Source organism: Fragaria vesca, linkage group LG2 (genome assembly GCF_000184155.1).
Source record: "Fragaria vesca subsp. vesca linkage group LG2, FraVesHawaii_1.0, whole genome shotgun sequence".
Lineage (NCBI taxonomy): Eukaryota > Viridiplantae > Streptophyta > Magnoliopsida > Rosales > Rosaceae > Fragaria > Fragaria vesca.
This window is the reverse complement of record NC_020492.1, coordinates 10,234,535-10,255,792: the sequence shown is the minus strand read 5'-3', so window position 1 is coordinate 10,255,792 and position 21,258 is coordinate 10,234,535. Positions and strand designations below refer to the sequence as shown.

The window sequence follows — 21,258 nt, the reverse complement described above, 5'->3', positions numbered from 1 at the left end:
AGTTTCAATGGAAAAATTATGGACATACTTAAAATAAGTTATGAGGGATTAGGTCCGCAGCAGAAAAGTATTTTCCTTGATATCGCATGTTTCTTGAGAGGAATGTACAAGGATAGGGTACTTCAAATACTTTCTGGTTGTTTTGAGCTAGCAAATGACGTAGATGTCCTTATCAAAAGGTCTCTTATATCAATTTCAGATAACATTGTTTGCATGCATGACTTGCTACAAAAAATGGGCCAATCTATTGTTCGTCAACAATCTCAAGAACCTGGCGGACATAGCAGGTTGTGGCTTTATAAGGACATCATCCATGTCTTGAGAAATAATACGGTTAGTATAAATCAATTTAGCAATCAACAAAGCATCCATTAGACTCTATTTATACTTGATTTATTTGCCCTTATAATGTGTAGGTCAGGTAATCTTTATGATATTGACTTGCTGTTTTATATTCTTGGTTATTAGGGAACAGCAGAAATCTCAGGCATTGTCCAAGACTTGCCTGAATCAGAATGGGCTGTGTGCCACCCCGAGGCATTTTCTAACATGCTTAATCTTAAATTGCTCAAACTGCATAATGTGCGCCCTTCCGAAGACCTAAGATGTGTTCCTCAATCATTGCGATTTTTCGAATGGAGAGGTTATTCTTTAACAGATCTTCCCCCAGGTTTCGTACCGCATAAGCTTGTAGAACTTAGCATGTGTCATAGTAGCATTAAACAACTTTGGAATGGAACAAAGGTACAAAGTTTTATTAATACAAGATCTTAGATTATAATGGTTTTGCTGAATCTAATCGTTTGACATTTCCTGTAACTTCCACAGAATTTTGACAGCTTGAGAGTGATGAAACTAAGTCATTCAAAAGATTTGACAAGCACCCCAGATTTCATAACGATCCAAAATCTTGAAAGACTAGATCTTGAAGGATGCGAGAGTCTAGTTGAGTTTCACCCATCTATTGGAGTTCTCGAAAAGCTTGAGTTCTTGAATCTTAAAGACTGCAAAAGTCTTGTGAACCTTCCAGATAAGTTTGAAATGGCAGTACTTGAAATTCTTATTCTTTCTGGTTGCTCAAAGGTTAGAAAGATTCCTGAGTTCGACAGTCGTATGAATCTAGTATTGGAACTTTCTTTAGATGGAACTGCTATTGAAGGTATACCTTCATCAATCGAACATCTGAGTAGCCTTTCATCATTGAGTTTAAGAGATTGCATAAATCTAAAGAGTCTTCCAAGTACCATTGGCAGTTTGAAGGTTCTTAAAAGTCTGCATGTTTCTGGATGCTCAAAACTAGCTAAACTTCCACAGACCCTTGATAAATTAGGGCTTTTGGAGAAGATTGATCTAAGTGGAACTGCTATAAGAGATTGGTCGTCATCCATTGTCCTCCCACGAAATCTGGAATCATTACATTTTCGTGGAAATACTTGGTCATCACAACAGCCATGGTATATTACCCTTTATTATAAAATTTTTCCAGTGAAGAGATCAATCTTGCCTCCTCTATCAGGGCTGACTTGTCTGAGAGAATTAGATTTAAGTAACAGAAATCTTTGTGCAGAAGCAATACCCAGTGATATTGGTTGCTTATCCTCTTTGTTATCACTTAACTTGAGTGGAAACGATTTCATCAGCCTTCCAGCAAGAATCAGTGAACTTTCGAAGCTAGAGAATTTGTACTTGAGTGATTGCAAAAAGCTTCAACAACTTCCAGTCCTCTCATCAGATAAAACTTTAGAAGTAACTGCCGATGGTTGTACTTCAATGAATGAGGTGCAGTACCCTTCCAATTTGAGGGGATTGAATTGCTTATTTTTCAATTTCATCAACTGCTCTGGAGTTGTTCACAAAGACGGCTTCCATGAGATTACCTTCACTATGCTGCTCCAAAGATACCTTGAGGTCTCTCTCTCTCTCTCTCTCTCTCTCTCTCTCTCTCTCTCTCTCACACACACACACACACATACATATTCCATAACATCAGTGTTTCTACAAATGCACAGGGAACCTCTGATTCAGGAGATAGATTTGAAATTGTAATACCTGGAAGTCATATTCCTTGGTTGTTCAGTCATCAAAGAGTGGGGCCTTCAGTAAGTGTAGACCTAAATTCAGGTTGGAATGATAATAAGTGGATGGGATATGCTTTAAGTGCTGTTTTTGAAGTTTTCGGCGGTGGATGGGAGCTCTCCTGTGTTTTAGAAGCAAATGGAAAACAAGAGTACCCTGCGCCTCTATTATCAACGGATGTCCAACCTGTTGGCGAGCATCTTTGGCTATTCTATGTGACTCGTGATACAAGCTTTGGTACAAGCTTTGGTACAGGGTGGCAAAACAGTTGCAACAATTTGATGTTTTCATTTAAAAGCTCAGGCCTCTGCTACGTAAGGAAATGTGGTGCCCGTTTGATATATGAGGAAGATGTGGAAGGCTTCAACAAAATGGTGACCCGATCCAGTAGAATTAGGTAGCTGAGGTAGACCACCAGTGTCTGGCGGGATTCTGAAAATCATTCATTTTATTTTCTGTAGTAATTATTTCCTGTCCCAAAACACCATGTGACGCTGTCATGTGGTCCAAACCTCTGTTTAAAATAGCTTAAGGCGTCGCGTGGCTTCTTCATTTCACCTCAAGGCTCCCTCTGAAAGGCTTTTGTCACAAAAGGTGAGGTAAAGGTGCGCCTCAGCGACTTGAGGCGGAAAAGGCGCTTTGAGGCGTTGCTATTGTGTGTGGTTTTTTTCTCTACCCTAAAACTACATTGTTTTGGTGAAAATCCAAAATGAAAAAATAACATTGTTTGACTTCCTTCAATTCATTCATGAGCAACTTCTCTCATCTTCTCTTTCAGATCATGGTAAATGATTTTATGTTGTGTTTGTCATTAACAATCTAGACATTATGTTTGTGATGTAGCTACTTAAATTTCAATTTTATATGTATTAATTATTTTCAATGATTTTATTTTTATAATTTATTTATTTATATTTAAAAATAGAGATTTAGAATGCATGAAAGATTTTGCCTTTTCGCCTCAGGGCTTGAGGCTCCGACTTGACGCCTTGCCTCACGCTTTCGCTATTTTAAACATTGGTCCAAATGAATCGTAACTCGAAATGAATAAGCGACTCCTATTATGAAGCATATGTAACTATTATTGAATGAGTGACCAAAACGAATAACCGAGTTTTTTTTAGAAGAAATGAATAACCGAGTTAAAAGTAAAATGACCGGAGTGGTAGTAAATTGGAATGGGACATTTCTCCTTTACCCTGTTATGAAAAGATGAGAGTGGTGTTCTATAGCTATCCACCCTTTAAACAATTAAACCAGTTTCTTGTATCTCCGAGGTCCAGTTTGATCATGTTTATAAATTTTCAATCAAATTAATTATCGTTTAGTCCTACGAATACAAACAGTTTAAATTAGACAGATTTGATTCGTCAATTAATTTGATATAATTCGATACTTATATAATAATCAATATAACTAAAAATTTATATAAAGATCAACTCAGTGAGACTTAAAAAATAAACAACGGAGATGTCGATATATGTGACGGAAAAATTAGTTTAAAGGGTTGTTAGCTTAGTGTAAACGGTATCAATAACATGGCTACCAGGCCAATAGCAAGTCTTCTTTCCGACCATTAGATTTGCTTAAAATGACGCGGCACTCTTCTAGAGCTCCAAGCAGATCCAACAAAGGAGTGTCGAAGCAGACAAGCCAAATCCTTGGTGTGTTTGGTGATGTTCCGCCAAAGTCTTCTCTCTCCTCCATTATTATTTAGACAGACCTCACAGAAGTCTTTTCTCTCCTCCATTATTTAGGCAACAGTCTTCTCTCTCTCTTACTTCCATTACTTGAATCGCCCTCTTTCTCTCGATCGTATCTAACTTCTTTTTCCAGTGACTTTCCGATGGCGTCGAGCAGTAGCACCCAGATTTACAAAAACCCAGATCTGGGCTGTTAGGGGTTAGAAGATCAACGCAAAGGTAGAGGAGATGGCTGTGGCAGATGTTTGGATACCCCGATTGGAGAATGGAGGCGAACCAAATTACGGTGAGTTAGGGCTTTGAATTTTTGATTGTTGCAGATGATTTAGGGGGTTTACTGTTTAGGGTTTTAGTGTTGTTGATTATTGATTTCGGGATTCATATGTATCTAGGTATCCGATTTAGGTCGAGACGAAAAATTCTGGGTTTTTGATACTGCATGTGGGACAGCTGTGGGTTTTGAATGTTCGTACTTCGGGGTTTTAGTTTACTTAATTGTTTAATCAGATTAGGGTTTAGAACCATTTGATTTGGGGATTGCGAGAACTAAGGTTTCCAATTTTTATTGTTTTGTATTTGTTTATCATCTAAACATGAAATTGAATACTAGATATGCATGTGCTTGTTGTTGGGAAGCTAATGTTTACGATTAAACAATGAGTCCTCATTAGTGTCATTAGTGTTTGGTTCTTAGTGTTTATGTGGTCCTACAAAAGAATTGATTTTTTAGGGTTATAGTTGTTGGAAGCCTTTCATAATTGGGTTGGTAAATATATATTTACGGCACTTATTCTGTATTTTTGTTTGTGATTGCAGTTAATTCTGATTTGTTTACGATTAAAGTGTATCATGGAGGACATTATGATCATATAGAGAAGAAGTACATAGGTGGAAGCATCAGTTACTACGATGATGTGGACAAGGACAAAATGAGCTTAACTGAGGTGGATGGGATGATGATGGGTATCAATCGTTCTTATGCTGGTAAAAGGATTGATTACTATTACTCTATAGGGTCTGAGGAAGATATAGTAACCAATCTGAACAATGATGCAGATGCGCTGATGATGTGTTGTTGTGTTCCAAGGGTGAGGCTTGTGATTCTCTACCTTGACCATAGATACTTGGACCCAAAAAGGTTCATGTATGAGGCTTGTATACCCTCAATTGGGTTTAGTCAAGCTGGTAGCAGTGGGGAAAAGTCATCGCCCTCTTTCTCTCAATCGTATCAAACTTCTTTTTCCAGTAACTTTCCGATGGCGTCGAGCAGTAGCACCCAAGTTAGAGCCAACGTTGGTTCGTCTTTGCCATGGAAATACGACGTTTTCTTGAGCATGGAAGGCGCAGGCACCCGCAAGGGCTTCACAGATAACTTGTATCGCGAATTGCAGCGGCGAGGAATCATGACTTTTTGGTACGATCCAGAATTTGAAAGAGGCACAGCCATCTATCCAGAACGCCTCCTCACAGCAATAGAGCAATCCAGGTTTGCGATCGTTGTTGTTTCGCCAAACTATGCTACTTCTACATGGTGCTTGCTTGAACTGTCTAAGATTCTTGAATGCATGGCAGAGAGAGGGGCAATTCTGCCAATATTTTATGAGGTGGAACCCTCTCATGTTAGACACCAAAGGGGCAGCTTTGCTGAGGCGTTTGAACAACATGAAGAGAAGTTCTGGGAAGATAATAAGGAGGTGGAAGGATGGAGAGATGCTTTAACCAAAGTGGCCTATCTCGCTGGGTGGAGTTCAAAGGATTATAGGTAAGATCAAATGACACATAAATAATGTACTTTAATGTTTGAATGTCTGTGAGTATTAAAATTTTGAAAATGTGAGCTTAAAATTAGTTAGTGCTTACACGCACTATGCGGGGCACATTGAAGTATTGGCCTAAATGGATGTGAAGTTTTTACTGTTGCCGCAGCAGTTCTATCTTACACGTGAGCTTTATATTCAATATGTTCATATATTCAGCTTGAGAATTGTTGTATTCTTATTGTAGGTATGAGACGGAGCTTATCAAAGATATTGTGCAAGTACTGTGGAGCAGAGTGCATCCTAGTCTCACTGTATTTGAGTCCTCAGAGAAGTTAGTTGGAATGGATACTAAGCTGGAGGAAATAGATGTTCTTTTAGATAAAGAAGCAAATGATGTTCGCTTTATAGGGATATGGGGGATGGGTGGTCTTGGTAAGACAACCCTTGCTAGACTAGTGTATGAGAAAATCTCTTATCAATTTGAAGTTTGCATCTTTCTTGCTAATGTCAGAGAGGTTTCCACAACTCAGGGTCTAGTTCGTCTACAGAAACAAATTCTATCCCAGATGTTGAAGGAAGAAAATGTTCAAGTATGGGATGTTTATAGTGGAATCGCTATGATAAAGAGATGTTTTTATGATAAAGTCGTTCTTCTAGTTCTTGACGATGTGGATCAATCCGAGCAACTGCAAACATTGGTGGGAGAAAGAGACTGGTTTGGTTCAAGAAGTAGAATCATCATTACAACTAGAGATCGGCATTTCCTAGACACACATGGTCTAGAAAAACTATATGAGTTGAAGACACTAAACGAAAACGAAGCTGTTGAGCTCTTTTGTTGGAAAGCCTTTAGGAAAAATCAGCCTGAAGAAGGTTATGCAGAGTACTCTAAGAGTTTTGTTAGGTATGCTGGAGGTCTGCCCATAGCTCTTAAAATTTTGGGGTCTTTCTTGTATAAAAGAAGTGCACATTCATGGAGTTCTGCATTGCAAAAACTACAACAAACTCCCAACCGAACAGTTTTTGAAATACTGAGAATAAGTTTTGATGGACTTGATGAGATGGAGAAGAAAATTTTTCTGGACATTTCTTGTTTTCACAGGCTGTATAACAACAAGTCTATGATTGAACTTGCATACAGCTCTAAATGTTGCACTCGTATTACAATAGATGTTCTTGTTGAGAAATCTCTCTTAACTATTTCATCAGACAATGAAATAGGTATACATGATTTGATACGAGATATGGGATGTGAAATTGTTCGCCAAGAGTCTTATGAAGATCCTGGCAGACGCAGTCGGTTGTGGCTTTGGAATGACATTTTTCATGTATTCACAAAGAATACGGTAAGTATTTTTTTGTTTTTTTTGTTTTTTTTGTTTTTTTTTTGGAATACGGTAAGGTTTTAAAAAAATTGAATTACCAAGCTTGGATAAGCACTGTCATTTTATTTAACAAGAAAATTACTTAATGGTTGAATTTACCTATCTGTTATAACAGGGAACATTAGCCATTGAAGGCATATTGTTACACTTGGATAGATTAGAGGAGGCAGATTGGAATCTTGAAGCTTTCTCTAAAATGTGTAAACTGAGGCTGCTCTGCGTTGATAATTTGAGGCTTTTGCTTGGCCCAAAATATCTTCCTAATGCCTTGAGAATTCTGTATTGGAGTTCGTATCCTTCAAAATCTCTCCCACCAGGCTTTCAACCGGATGAACTTACTGAACTTAGTTTGGTTCACAGCGATATCGATCACCTCTGGGATGGAATAACAGTAAGTTATTAAACATTTGCTACCACACACAATAATGAAATTTTACAGTTTCTGCATGGAAGCTGATGTTCTAGTTCTACCAATACTAATATTATGGTTTTGTACATGTTTTTATGTCTTGAACAAACAGTACTTGCCCAATTTGAAATTCATCAACTTAAGCTACTCTCGGAAGTTAATCAGGTCCCCAGATTTTACATATGCTCCAAGGGTTGAAAGATTAGTTCTTGAAGGTTGTTCAAGTTTAGTGGACATTCATCCATCCATTGCTCACCTCGAGAGCCTTACTTGCTTGAATCTTAAAGATTGCAAAAGTCTTAGAAGTCTTCCGAGTGTGATTGCAATGAAATCCCTTGAAATCTTTATTCTCTCTGGCTGTTCAAAATTTCAGGGGATTCCAGAGTTTGTGGGATCTATGGAGTGCTTGTTAGAGCTTAGTTTGGATGAGACTGCTATAGAACAATTACCTTTATCAGTAGGGCTTCTGACTGGCCTCACTTCATTAAATTTGAGAGATTGCAAAAATCTCAAAAGACTTCCAAGAGACATTGGCAATTTAAAGTCCCTCAAGCGTCTTAATATCTGTGGATGCTCAAAACTTGAAACTCTACCAGACAGCTTGGGAAAGATAGACTGCTTGGAAGAGCTTGATGCGGCTGGTGGTAGTTCTATAAGCAATATACCATTCTCTATTTCCCTTTTGGAAAATCTTGAAGTGTTATCTCTTTGTGGATGTAAAGGGATATCAGGCAACATGGCAATGTATCCACTCAGATTTCTGTCACACAAAAGTTATTCAGATGGTTTGCATTCGTTGACTGACCTAAATCTCAGTGACTGTAATCTTCAGGAGGGAAGCATACCGGAAGATTTTGGCTGCTTATTCCCTCTAGTTTCACTGAATCTAAGCAAAAACAACTTTTTTAGTCTTCCAAAAAGCATCAGACAGCTTTTGAAGCTTCGAAACTTAAATTTGGAAAGCTGTAAGACTCTTCAAAAGCTGCCAGACCTTTCATCAAGCTTAAACTTTAGTCTCGGGGCCGAGAGCCGTATTTCACAGGAAAGGCTGTCATCATCTTTCAATTTGATTAATTGTTCCAAATTGGTTGTCAATCAACAATGCAACAATATAGCATTGAAAATGCTTTGCAGATTTCTTCAGGTGGTCTCTCTATCTGTTTCCCTTCTCTCAAATCAAATTTTTCATTTCACAGTTTTAACATTATCATACAGGGAATTCCTTCTGCTGGAAAGAGATTTGAAACTTTAATTCCTGGCTGTGAAATCTCTGAGCTGTTCAGTGATCAAAGTGTGGGACCAGTAATAAGCATGGAGCTACCTCAACGGTGGCACAACAATAAGTGGATGGGTTATGCATTTTGTGCTTGTTTAGTTATCCGTCGATGTCTTCCAGTTCCAGCTAACCAGCTTGGTAAATGGAAGTTTGGGACCCATAACAGTGCAAATGGTCTTCGATGCGAAGTGAAGCCCGAGAATCTGGGTGCGATTGGCTGGTGTCCTTCCTTTGTCTGCAGCCAAGAATTAGGTCAAATTGAGTCAGAACACCTATGGCTATCCTTTGTCTCTGGTGATTATTTTGGAACGGCATGGCAAGAGACCTGTCGTAGCATTGAGTTTACATTCAAAACATTAGGCACTGGTATGGAGGTGAAGAAGTGTGGAGTCCGTTTGATATATGAGCAAGATTTACATTTGATTGGAATGAAAAGATGATTCCAACTTCCAAGCAAATTTTGTTTGCAATTGTAGATCATCATTTTGACACATCAGAAACCGAAAAGTTGTCATTGTTAAACAATGCATTTCAGCTCGAGCAAACCAGTGAAGCAGGCAATTCAATGAGGGTCGGCGTGCAGGTTACAATGAGCATCCATCCATATGCTTCTGAGATGAGGATCTGTACCACGGTACTAGTGAAATGATGAATTCCAGTGTGTTTAGCTATTGTGATCTCTATATCCCTCTCTGTCCCGCCCGTGGTCTGAACCGATGTCTGTCTTACATGACTCGGATGGCTTTATTGTAGTACTGATTTTGCTCGAAGTGAACTATTGTTTAGCTATCAAACTTTAAATATAAATAGCCAGCGTAGTTGATATTTTGGACCTTTTCTTGTTCTCTTACAGGTTTATGGTACCATAAAAGCTTTTTAGGACTAGGCAAGAGGCAACTTTATAGGTTTCTTGGCTTGCGCCTGGTATGATAGTATGTAATAATGCTACGGCTATATGCTCTCGCGCGTATCATATCTCGTAGAACCTTTGTTAGTATGATTTTGTACTAATGGACTGTCAGGTAATGTGGGTGTTAGCTAGTGAATTCATGTTAGTATATATATTAATATTAATTTGTGTACATGTGTAACTTTGTTATTATTAAAATGAACATGCATGCAGATGCCTGTAATGGACGGATTTGAAGCAACAAGGCAGATAAGGGAAGTGGAAAAACGTTACAACGTTCGCATTCCGATCATTGCATTAACAGCTGATACACCAGGCGAGGAAACAAGAAAGATGTTGGAGGCCGGCATGGATGACTATCTGAGCAAACCCTTGCAAAAGAATCGTTTACTTGAAACAATGGCTAGACTGGTAGGGAATTAACTTCATGACTGTCAGAGAAGAACAGAAAAGAAAAAACTGATGCAACCGCGATTTAAAGATACCAAAGATTCTCTCAATCACATTCTTCAAGGATGCATGACGAAGGTTGAATAACTCACTTGTATTTTTAGGGTGATGACCTTCACCCCCAAAATCTTTAAGATGATACCGGACAACGCGTAATAGAGCTAAGAATTGGCGACGATTAGCAAATCCACAATCCACGAGAAAATATTTTCCTGAAAAATATTTTTAATTAATTAGTTACTCGTACACAACGAAAGATAACAAGTTATAAACCAACACAAAAAAAGGAGTAATGCTCAAGTCTTAGCCATCAATAATTTCTATACATTGGAAGTTCATGGAAAATGAAAATAGTGTATTACCTTGAGGCACTTCAAGTCCATTTCTTCTTGATAAGACATCATTTAGCAATTTTGAATCATGTGCCGAACCTTCCCACCCACTAAGCACATATATAAATTCCAAATCAAAGTTGCAAGCTGCTAAAACATTTTGGGATTGAATACCATGATGGTTATGGTAGCTGCTTACATCTCGACCTTTAATCATGGCTGGAATATGGGTTCCATCAATAGCACCAATGCAATCTTATAATAAACAAATATTCAATTAATAGAAAACTACAAAAAATATTTAGGTCATATGGTGAAAATATTATAGAAAACAAACTACAAGAATCGTACCTTAAAAAAGGGTTATACTTTGTATTTTCCTCAATTTTAGAGGGCATCCTTCTAGGCGGCTTGACCATCATTTCTGGTGCTATAGTGTTTAAGGCCTTCAATATTTTGTTGAAGTTTCGACTAGTAGCAAAATGTGAACGACCAAACCTTTGACGAACATTACAATACTGATCATTGTGGCCTACAATGATCAAGAATGTTGCTACCATTTCTTCAATACAAATATATGTTGTATATTCCAAAAGAGTACTCTCTCTAATAATAGTGCACAATTTTAGAAACACATCCGGATACATTCTGTGTAACTCCCGGAAACTTTGTGGGTCTCCTTTCAGCATATTATGTATAAACTGATATCCCACCTTAGTGATGGGTCGTCGTTTGAGAGAAGGTTCAATACGTGGATGCATCACAATCATATTCTCTCTTAGCATGATAATTGCTGTTTGAATTGCCGTCAATAAACACTTAACGTGTTCATAAAGCTCTTCTTCCATTTCTTCTTCAATTTCTTCTTCCATTTCTTCGTCCATTTCTTCTTCTTATAATTCTTCCCTCCATATTGCATCCGTTTCCATTACTAATTCTCTGCATTGAGAAGTAAATGAATGATCAAAACCAAGTGACAAAAATATAAACAAAGAAAAGTTAATTTCTACCAGTTTAGGAACTATAGCCTTCCAAATCCAAAATGCAGTAATTTTTTTTTCTGTTCTGACCCTCCCTCATTCCAATCAATATATATGAGACATATAGGTATAAGTTTCTGAAAATTTTCAACCTCAAATTCCTACTGGTTTTGGAACTACAGTCTTCCAAATCCAAAATCCAGTAATGCAAATGAAACAAAGCCATACATACAATAGTTCAAATTAAAGTAACACTCAAAAGATTAATTATTCATAACTCAAATGTCATACTCTAGTTCAAATTAAAATAACTCAAAAGCCATACAATATAGCTCAAACCAGAGGTACTCAAATAACTCAAAAGACCATGTTTAATGCAAATTTAAAATCCTCAATAAAATATAAGATATTCATAACATAACTAATACATGACTCAAATAACTATTGCCCTCGCATCTTGTGGAATATCCAATTTGCTCGTACTTCAGGAGCCATCTTTAAGAAACCATCCCTTTTTGATTTAGTGTCAAGCAAGTCAAAAGCCTTAAAACGAATGTCTTCATCCAAATTTGGGATCTCCTCGATAGCATCCCAAATTGTATATGCTCTATCCCTTTCTCTTTTCTCTAATAAGCTTTCTCTTTTCTCTAATAGGCTATAAACTCCTTCAAAAGTGGTCGTTAGTTTATCAAGTTGTTCCCTAATGCCACTTTGAGGGGTATTTCCAGTTGAGCTAGAACTTCCTTCATACTCATTTCTACTTCTCTTGGATCGGGTTCTTCTTTGATTGGGAACCTCATAAACTTCAGGGAACCTTAAAGGGGATGTAGAGTGAAATGATGGATCATTTTGAGTTGGTGCTACAAACACCTCATTCTCAACATTATAATCAAGGTTCTCTATGCGTACATCTCTACCTTCATCATCTCCTAATGTCCTTGCATCAGTAGCACTACCCAACCCAATTGAGTTTTTTCCAACAACAACACCATTCCCAACAACGATTTCCAAATCCTCATAATCAAGAGTCACCCCATAGCGTAAGTTGGCATCTTTTGGGTGAGCCTAAAAAAAGAAAATTCAGAACTATTGTTGCTCTAAATCCTCAAAATATTTTTGTTATGTATATATAAATGCAAAATGTAATTTTTAGAAAGCTCACCTTTAGGTACTCATCCCATACTTCATCTGGAGCAGTGAACCTTTTAGTAGTATAGTCATATCTAAAGCCAGAGCTGAACCGCATAAGGGTTGAATAAGATAACCAGCAACCTTTAAACCATTTCAACCGGCTTTGGTAATTGTTGTAGGTCTTATGACATCCAAGTTTTAAATTAAGAACGGGTAGTATTCTCTCTTTCACTGTTGTTTTGCCGAAAACACCACTATTGTCACGCCATCCCTGAGCCGCAGCATCAACCATGAGTTCTAACAATAAATCGCTCTCTTTCTTGGTCCACTGCTCATAAGCTATCTTTTTTTTGGTATCCTGTTGTGAATCACCCATGGTACTATTACTATATATTAATACACAGAATAAATTTTATTAGCATACTTACATATATATATATATATATATATATAATCTTCATTTCAATTGTGTACTTTCCTAATTAACAAAAAGTACTATGAACAACAACAAAAACCATGCATGGTTCAATAGTACAAGTATAAGTTGTTAACCTTATCAACTTAAAACATAAAAGATGGCTTAAATAACTAATGAGATAGGAATATCACTTACAAGAGTACCTAACGAAGGCAAGTCGAAGTACCTGCAATGCCTTCTCACACTTGTCCAATTGTTACCAAATGTGAATATGTGATGGTGCTGTAAACCCTAGACAAATAAAGATACGTTATAAGTACAACCAAACATCACAATGCAACTATCAATTACATGATTACATCTAATGAGTAATAATAACATACAAGGAAAAACTGAACTCTCTTATAGCACAAAGTAACAATATTGACCACATGCACTTGTATTAGGTATTCCAATATTTGCTCAGACCACTTAATAAAAGGAACAAACTGATATGGATCGACAATATTTGATGAAAAATCAATTTGATATTGATAAGGTAGCAATCTGATATTTTACTGCTTCAAGCATAAATAAATTATTGTAAATCTTTGTATTTAAGCACAAACTGATTTGAAATCACAGAAACAAAAAATAGCTTCAAAGAGTATCTTAGGATTAGGGGGTTTAGGGTTTATATAGAAACCATCTTCATTCAAGGAAAAGCTGTATCGTGGATTAGGCTTTGCTCTCAAACAACAAGAAAAATATAGAGAAACAGCTCCATTGCTCCAACCATCATCATCACCAATTAATCGAAAACCAAAAGAGCATAATAACAAAGAGGAAATCAGAATGAGAAAGTACCTTTGTTATCAGAGAACAACAAAGAAACGTTGAGGGAGTGGTCGTCAAAGCCAGTTCGTCTTCTTCTGATGTTGACGTTTCATCTTCGGTAGGAGAGAGACATAATACGTGAAAATCTGTTGTGTTGAGGTCAGATTTCTCTAGGGGTTTCGTATTTATACCAAGGCACAAAGAATCCTACAAACTCGTTGATATAATAGAATCCTTGAAAATTGACCAACTTTTCAATACCACTAGATTTGGAAGGATATTTTAAAGTCATGATTGAATACCAAACAGATTTTAAGGACTTTTTCAAATCTGAATTGAATACGAGTTTAGAAATACAAAAAATCCTATAAAATTTTAATTGAATACACCCCCCTTATTCTCCTCAACCGAAAAAAAAAAAACGATTGATTTATTGTTCTGGGTTGGTTTTGTTTGGCGCCAAAAGAAAATGGTGGCGAAGAAAGAGCGGAATATAAGTGGGCTGGGCCTAGTCGGGTTCGGGGCTCCACCATTTAAAAAAGAAATACGGACTAAATTAAAAAAGAAATACGGACTAAATCAATTAGTCGGGTTCGTGATGCTACGGCTATATTCTCGCGCGTATCGTAGAACCTTGAGCTCAATCAACCATCCACCTCCCCCCAGCCTCAACCTGCAAAACATTCTCGGCCAAGTAGGAGCCCTTGCCACGCGCGGCCAACTCAACGAGGCACTCTCACTCTTCTACGCTCTCCAACCGCCACCCTCTCTCATCCGCTGCAACCAAACCTACGCCACTCTCTTCCACGCATGTGCTCGCCACAATTCTCTCCGACAAGGCCTCTCTCTTCACCACTACATGCTTGCTCACAACCCGACCACCCCTCCCGACCTCTTCGTCTCCAACCACCTCATCAACATGTACTCCAAATTCGGCTGCTTAGACCACGCCCGCCACCTGTTCGATGAAATGCCCAGCAGAAACCTCGTCACCTGGACCGCTCTCATTTCCGGATACGCACAGCGTGGCCTTGCTGACAATTGTTTTCGTTTATTCGCTGCAATGTTGGCCCATCACCTCCCGAACGAGTTCGCATTTGCCAGCGTGCTCAGTTCGTGTGCCGCAGAAACTGTTCGTGGCCGGCAGGTGCACGCCCTCGCTTTGAAAATGTCCTTAGATGCTTCTACTTACGTTGCCAATGCTCTCATTACCATGTACAGCAAGGGAGGTGTTTGTGATGTTAGTCGACACGATGATGCATGGAAGGTGTTTACAACCATGGAATCAAGGAATCTTATATCCTGGAATTCCATGATTGCGGGGTTTCAGTGTCGTGGACTTGGAGCTCAAGCTATTCTTCTCTTTGTGCAAATGCACCTTGACGGACTTGAGTCTGACCGCGCCACGCTTCTCAGCGTGTTTTCTTCCTTGAACAGAGTAAATGGCATTGATGATATAGTGGCTGCTAAGTTTTGTTACCAACTTCATTGTCTGGTTGTCAAAACCGGGTTTATATTGGGGATTGAAGTGGTCACCGCAATAGTTAAAGCTTATTCGGATCTTGGAGGGGATGTTGCCGATTGTTACAGGCTCTTCTCTGAGACAAGCTGTCATCGGGATATTGTTGCTTGGACAGGCATTATGACAATATTTTCCCAGCGGGACCCTGAAGAGGTAATCTCTCTTTTTTGTCAATTACGCTGGGACAATTTAACTCCAGACAGGTATACATTCTCTATTGTTTTGAAAGCTTACGCAAGCCTTGCAACCGAGCGCCATGCCTCGGCTGTTCATTCTCAAGTGATCAAAGCTGGGTTTGGGGGTGACACAGTCCTTGCAAATGCTTTGATCCATGCCTATGCTCGGTGTGGCTCCATTTCCTTGTCGAAGAAAGTTTTTGATGGAATTAAGTTCCGTGATGTTGTTTCGTGGAATACAATGCTCAAGGCTTATGCCTTGTACGGACAAGCTGCAGATGCGCTGCAGTTATTTTCACAAATGGACATGAAACCTGATTCTGCTACCTTTGTTTCTCTCCTGTGCGCTTGTAGCCATGCTGGACTGGTAGAAGAAGGGACCAGAATCTTTGACTCCATGCTTGAGAGATATGGCGTTGTGCCTCTGTGTGATCATTATGCCTGCATGGTTGACATTCTTGGTCGAGCTGGACGAGTTTGTGAGGCTGAGAAGCTTGTAAGCAGAATGCCCATGGAGCCCGATTCTGTAGTTTGGAGTGCACTCCTTGGATCATGTAGGAAGCATGGGCATACACAGTTGGCCAAGTTAGCAGCTGATAGACTGAAGGAGTTGGCTCCAGAGGGTTCATTAGTTTATGTACAAATGTCAAACATATATAGCTCTGATGGTAACTTTGGTGAAGCTGGCCTAATTAGGAAGGAAATGAAAGGGTCTAGAGTGAAAAAGGAACCTGGTTTAAGCTGGATTGAGATTGGAAATCAGGTGCATGAGTTCTCCTCTGGAGGCCGACGCCATCCAGAAAGGAATCTTATAAGCAGAGAACTAAAAGAACTGGTTGGACGGTTGAGGGAAATTGGTTATGTTCCAGATACAAGCTCTTCCTTGCACGATGTGGAAGATGAGCACAAGGAGGAGCAGTTGTACCATCACAGTGAGAAGCTAGCTCTAGTGTTTGCTATTATGAATGAAAGCAGTTTACACTGTGGTAGAACTGCTATAAAAATAATGAAAAATATCAGAGTATGTGTGGATTGCCATAACTTCATGAAGTTAGCATCAGATCTGCTTCAAAAGGATATAGTTTTGAGAGACTCAAATCGTTTCCACCACTTCAAAGATGGCATATGTTCTTGCAAGGATTACTGGTAGGTAGTCACATAGGCATATACCCTGCCAAGATGCCATGAATAAATACAAGAAATTACCAAGCTTCTTATCTGCATTGCAACAGCTCTGAAGGAGGAGGATGCGAAACTTCCATGGCTGGTACTCATATCGTGAGTCTAAAGGCTTGGCTTCTCCAAATATTATATGCACCTGAAATTAAGAAAAAGCATGAGAATCAGATTATACTACATCATCAAATAACCTCTATTGAAGAGAATTTCTAATTATTAGAAGAGAAAGGCCAACTGAAGAGAAGAGCAACAAGATGGTGATTGATGAGCCTAGAGATCCTCCTTACGAGGCTAGAAAGGCTGTGTTGTAGAGTAGATCTTGAGCAGTAAACTACCAGAAAACGGTTGGTACCTCTCTTTGATGTCAAGTATTTAGCTATTAAACTTACAAGAAAAAAGTAAAAGCAAAAGTTGCTCATCCTGCTTGAAATTTTTCTCATAATCTGAGGAACAAGTCTGCAAAGGGAATTATTATTTAACTTTCCGATTTGCTTCAATGTAATTGAGTTAATCCGATGTTCAAATTTGAAGCCCAGTCATTGTGTTGCTGTGGATTTTGGTATGCTGAAGTAAGATAAGTAAGAGGCTGTACAGATGGTGGCCATCTTTGACTTATTTCAAAGTCCCATCACTTGTGAAAGCAGCAGAAGGTGGTAATGATAATTGAGAAAGCTTGCTCATCAGATCATGGTTTGGGACACGGGCTTGACCTTGGTGTAAGTACCCTTAAATTTCTTGGTATATCAGTGTGTCCGTTTGCATGGTATGTAAGCAAGTATGAATTAGTTGGAATTGAATAATGATATATCACTTGTTATCATGTTTTCTTCCTTTGCCCTCTGAATCTAGTAGTTCTAACTCTTGTATAGTTTTAGCAGGCACAGTATTGATGTCAACAATCTTGATCGATGTCTTTTGCAAGTGGTCATTGTTTTGTATGGATATTGATGAGTGAAACTGCTGTACTTCACCAATATAAAAGGTTAGATCCGCCTCTCAAATTATGGATTAGAATTACTGATATATTTAATTGTATATGAATGCGTTTCTGGCTTGTGTAACTTTCGTATATACTCTTTAACTCGTGCAAGATCATCATATAATCAATGAGGATAATCTGCCTTTATTTATAAGCATTTTTCCTAGATCATACCACCTCATTCTCCAGTTGATCATCAATTTGTGAACCCATGAACATTCTCTTTTCTCAGTTGATTGTTGGCTTCATATGTGCACCAATACCTTTCTGCAAAGATATATGCAATAATGAATTGGAGTTTGTTATTGAATCCAAATAGCTTATGAAAAGGCCAAAGCATAGTTGTTAGGTAAACAGAATAAAGGTACAGCAAGAAAGACTAACGGAAAATTAAATATGCAAATACTTTTCTAGTTTATTTTTTATTCGAACAAGAATTAGGCAAATAGCTCTCTTGTTATGTTTTTATCAGATTTAGAGTATTGGTGGAGATTACAGTCTTCTGGAAATGCTCTTAAGACAGTTGACCCTCAAGTTAGTTATAAGCGTGACGCTGAAGCTGGGGGAACTGGCTGAAATGATTAATGAGTCCTAATTGTTTAAAGAGTGGATGACATTTAGGAGTAAAATGAAGCCTGAGATGTGAAGAGACTAACAGAAAGCTTGTGATATCAGCTGGAGAGGTTTAAGGGTCTAAATGTATATTTTTTTTTCACTGCAACATAATTGCTATTTTCCATTTCTTTCATCATTGCAAACTTATATCAAAACTGAGCTAGTAGTTTTGCAGCCTTCTCTTACTATTGAAAGTAAATTGCTGTCAATATCATGCATGAACCAACACAGTTTGCTGTTCATAGGATTTGAAAAGTATGTGTACTTCCTGCCATGGGCTAACAGGCCACGATAAAGAAGTTGGCAACAAAACTAGCAGCAAAAGACTGTTAGCCCAGCAGGTTATGCTTGCGTTTGTCTGCATGCTTTTCGTGCTGGAACTTTTCTGTGATGTTCGTGGATCACATTGAGCCAGTTTTGACTTTGATAGACGATTCAGAATAACACAACAGGTGCCGAACATAGATATACATTACCTTCCATTGCAATGCATGTCTTACATTTTGATGGTTCATATGGCTTCATGCCTAGATGCCTAATATATACTGCTTACTAGAAGTTCTAAAAGCATATTATTTTTGCATAGATGATGAATGTGAAATTCATCCAAATAATTAAGTAAATGCTGATGAACAAAGACTTAAATTGGTTTTTTTTTTTTGGGTACAAACTTGATTGTTGTTTATATTCATAATCATCATGCATTCATGCATCATTTTCTCTAAGGTGGTTCAATTTGATATTCAGAAACTTTTCATCCTAATTAATTGACCTTCTCCTAAAGCCCTGCTTGTTAAACCTTTGAAAAAAGAAAAGAAATAGAAGTCTAAATATCCAAATTTAGAGGTTAACTTTTTCTCTCTAATTGACTCGCATTGTTAAATAAAAAAAAAAAAAAAAGGGTACCCGGATGCAGTCAGGTAAAGCTGACTCAAGTCCCATTCAGTGATCACAAGTCAAGCCTCAATTATCGCTAGCAAAAAAAAGAAAAAAGATAAGCAAACCTTCATAGATTGGCTTTTAAGAAACGCGTGCTTGTTTCACAGTCACAAGCTTTAAGAAACCTTCAGTACGGTAGAGTTTGAGTAGTAAGCTGAGGTATTCAAACGATGACGTCAACTTCGTCTCCTCGTCTCCTCGTCGACAATGGAAATACGATGTGTTTTTAAGCTTCAGAGGGGAAGACACCCGTAACGGTTTCACCGGCTCTCTGTACAATTCATTAATTCGTGGAGGAATTCACACTTTCATGGATTCCGAAGAACTGAGGAAAGGAGATTCCATTGGCGAGCTGTTTCCAGCAATTGAGGAATCACGAAGCGCCATTGTGGTTCTTTCAGAGAATTTTGTTTCTTCGTCTTGGTGCTTGGACGAAGTCGTCAAGATAATGCAGTGCAGGAAAGAGCTGGGGCAAAGAGTCATTCCGGTCTTTTACAGAGTGGATCCTTCTGATGTGCGGCGTCAAAAGGGACCTTATGAGCTCCGAAAGAAAGTGGAAGTGGAAGTAATGGAGCATGAAGAAGTATACGGGGAGAATGAGAAAAAGTTCAAGGAGTGGGGAGCTGCTTTGACAGAGCTGGGCAATCTTGCTGGCTTCACTTTCAACAGTGGCATTGGGCAAGTCTCCTTCCTGCATATATATATTTTGACTTTTCTCTAATGATTAAATTGGTGGATCTAGTTTTGACAATTTTAGTTATAGTCGGATAATGATCAGATTCAAGTGAAAATTCTTGTAGAATTGAAAGATGGGTTAGCATTTTGCATCTGCTTAGTCTTACCAAATGAGTACTTAAATGCCATAATTGGTAATGTTTCTTATTCTGTTTTTGCACCGCCCGACATGTTACTTGCTAACTCAGCATTTTAACTATTTTCATTTCTTCTTCTCAGTAACGAATCAAGTTTTATTGTTAATATTGTTCGTGATCAAGTTAAGCAGTACATGATCCACTCTTCAAGTGTTGAAAAGGGCTTCATAGGAATGGATTCCCGCGTTGCTGATTTGCTGAACAATTATATAAATCCACAGTCTGGTGGTGTACGTATTATAGGGATCCATGGTATGCGAGGAATAGGCAAGACAACACTAGCTCTAGCTATTCATGATGAAATTTGTCAGGATTTTGACCGAAGCTGCTTTCTTTCCAATGTTAGAGAAAGGTCCATGAAGGATGGCTTAGTTTCTCTACAAGAACAACTTCTTTTCAATATCCTGGGGGCTAAAATTGACATACAGAATGAATATGCAGGAGCTACTATGATCAAAAGGCGCTTCTGTAGACTAAAGGTACTTGTTGTTATTGATGATGCGCATCACCTCAATCAATTAGAAAAAGTGGCTGGAAGTCGTGACTGGTTTGGTCCAGGCAGTAGAATAATCATAACCACCACGGATAGACACATGTTAAACACACATGATGTTGATGCTACATACAGGGCTACCGGGTTAAATTTTGGTGAAGCTCTTGAACTCTTGAAGTTAAAGGCTTTCAAGAAAAGCGTCCCAACAGAAGATTATTTGGACCTGTGCAACCTTATTTTAAGGTATGCTCAGGGGCTTCCCTTGGCTCTTGTGGTTTTAGGTTCTTATCTATCTGGTAGAAGCACCAAGGAATGGGAAGGTGCATTAAAGAGGCTAAAGAATACACCACATAGCGACATTATCGATGTGCTTCAGATTAGTTTTGATGGACTAGAGAAAAAAGACAAAGAGATATTCCTACATATTGCTTGTTTTTACAAGGGGAAGGATAGGGATCGTGTGAAACAAATACTAGACTATTGCCAGCTTGACCCTGACATTGGTTTAAGTGTTCTTGCTGACAGATCTCTCATTACTATCTCCAACAACAAAGTGTCGATGCATGATTTGCTACAAGAACTGGGCTGGGCAATAGTTCGTGGACAGTCTGATCGGCCAGGAAAACGTAGTAGATTATGGTCTCATGAAGACATCCAGAATGTGTTAAAGGAAAAAAAGGTAATAGCTTGATATAATGGAGTAAAAAGAGTAGAAGATAAATATAGGCGGGTTTGGTTTATTCAAGTAATATGTTTTGGTTCAGCAGTAAGTTTTGTATTGTAGACTTCACTTTTCATTCTTGTTTTTATTTATTAGGGAACAGAAGCAATCTAAGG

The 21,258-nt window shown here is 38.3% G+C and overlaps 5 protein-coding genes across 5 annotated transcripts; 4 read left to right on the top strand and 1 right to left on the bottom strand.

Annotated features, from left to right (window-relative positions):
- The first annotated feature begins 109 nt into the window (after window positions 1–109).
- LOC101306974 (TMV resistance protein N-like) lies at window positions 110–2,956 on the top strand. The gene is made up of 4 exons (XM_004290200.1): window positions 110–333; window positions 469–744; window positions 829–1,908; window positions 2,010–2,956. The coding sequence occupies exons 1-4, from the start codon at window positions 214–216 to the stop codon at window positions 2,475–2,477; spliced, it is 1,944 nt and encodes a 647-aa protein (XP_004290248.1). The 5' UTR covers window positions 110–213; the 3' UTR covers window positions 2,478–2,956.
- Window positions 2,957–3,854: 898 nt separating this feature from the next.
- On the top strand, window positions 3,855–9,690 carry LOC101306687 (TMV resistance protein N-like). Its single transcript, XM_004290199.1, has 6 exons — window positions 3,855–4,065; window positions 4,596–5,541; window positions 5,784–6,885; window positions 7,040–7,315; window positions 7,446–8,477; window positions 8,549–9,690. Exons 1-6 carry the CDS (start codon window positions 4,008–4,010, stop codon window positions 9,047–9,049), a joined length of 3,915 nt encoding a protein of 1,304 aa, XP_004290247.1. The 5' UTR covers window positions 3,855–4,007; the 3' UTR covers window positions 9,050–9,690.
- Window positions 9,691–11,722: 2,032 nt separating this feature from the next.
- Window positions 11,723–12,788, bottom strand: LOC101294532 (uncharacterized protein At2g29880-like). The gene is made up of 2 exons (XM_004292355.1): window positions 12,444–12,788; window positions 11,723–12,346 (listed from the first exon to the last, which is right to left on the bottom strand). Exons 1-2 carry the CDS (start codon window positions 12,786–12,788, stop codon window positions 11,723–11,725), a joined length of 969 nt encoding a protein of 322 aa, XP_004292403.1.
- A 1,327-nt stretch (window positions 12,789–14,115) lies between these two features.
- Window positions 14,116–16,523, top strand: LOC101294239 (pentatricopeptide repeat-containing protein At1g71420-like). Its single transcript, XM_004292354.1, has one exon. It carries the CDS (start codon window positions 14,116–14,118, stop codon window positions 16,492–16,494), a length of 2,379 nt encoding a protein of 792 aa, XP_004292402.1. The 3' UTR covers window positions 16,495–16,523.
- Window positions 16,524–17,157: 634 nt separating this feature from the next.
- On the top strand, window positions 17,158–21,256 carry LOC101293952 (TMV resistance protein N-like). The gene is made up of 4 exons (XM_004292353.1): window positions 17,158–17,239; window positions 17,393–17,505; window positions 20,011–21,100; window positions 21,239–21,256. Exons 2-4 carry the CDS (start codon window positions 17,432–17,434, stop codon window positions 21,254–21,256), a joined length of 1,182 nt encoding a protein of 393 aa, XP_004292401.1. The 5' UTR covers window positions 17,158–17,239; window positions 17,393–17,431.
- Window positions 21,257–21,258: the final 2 nt, after the last annotated feature.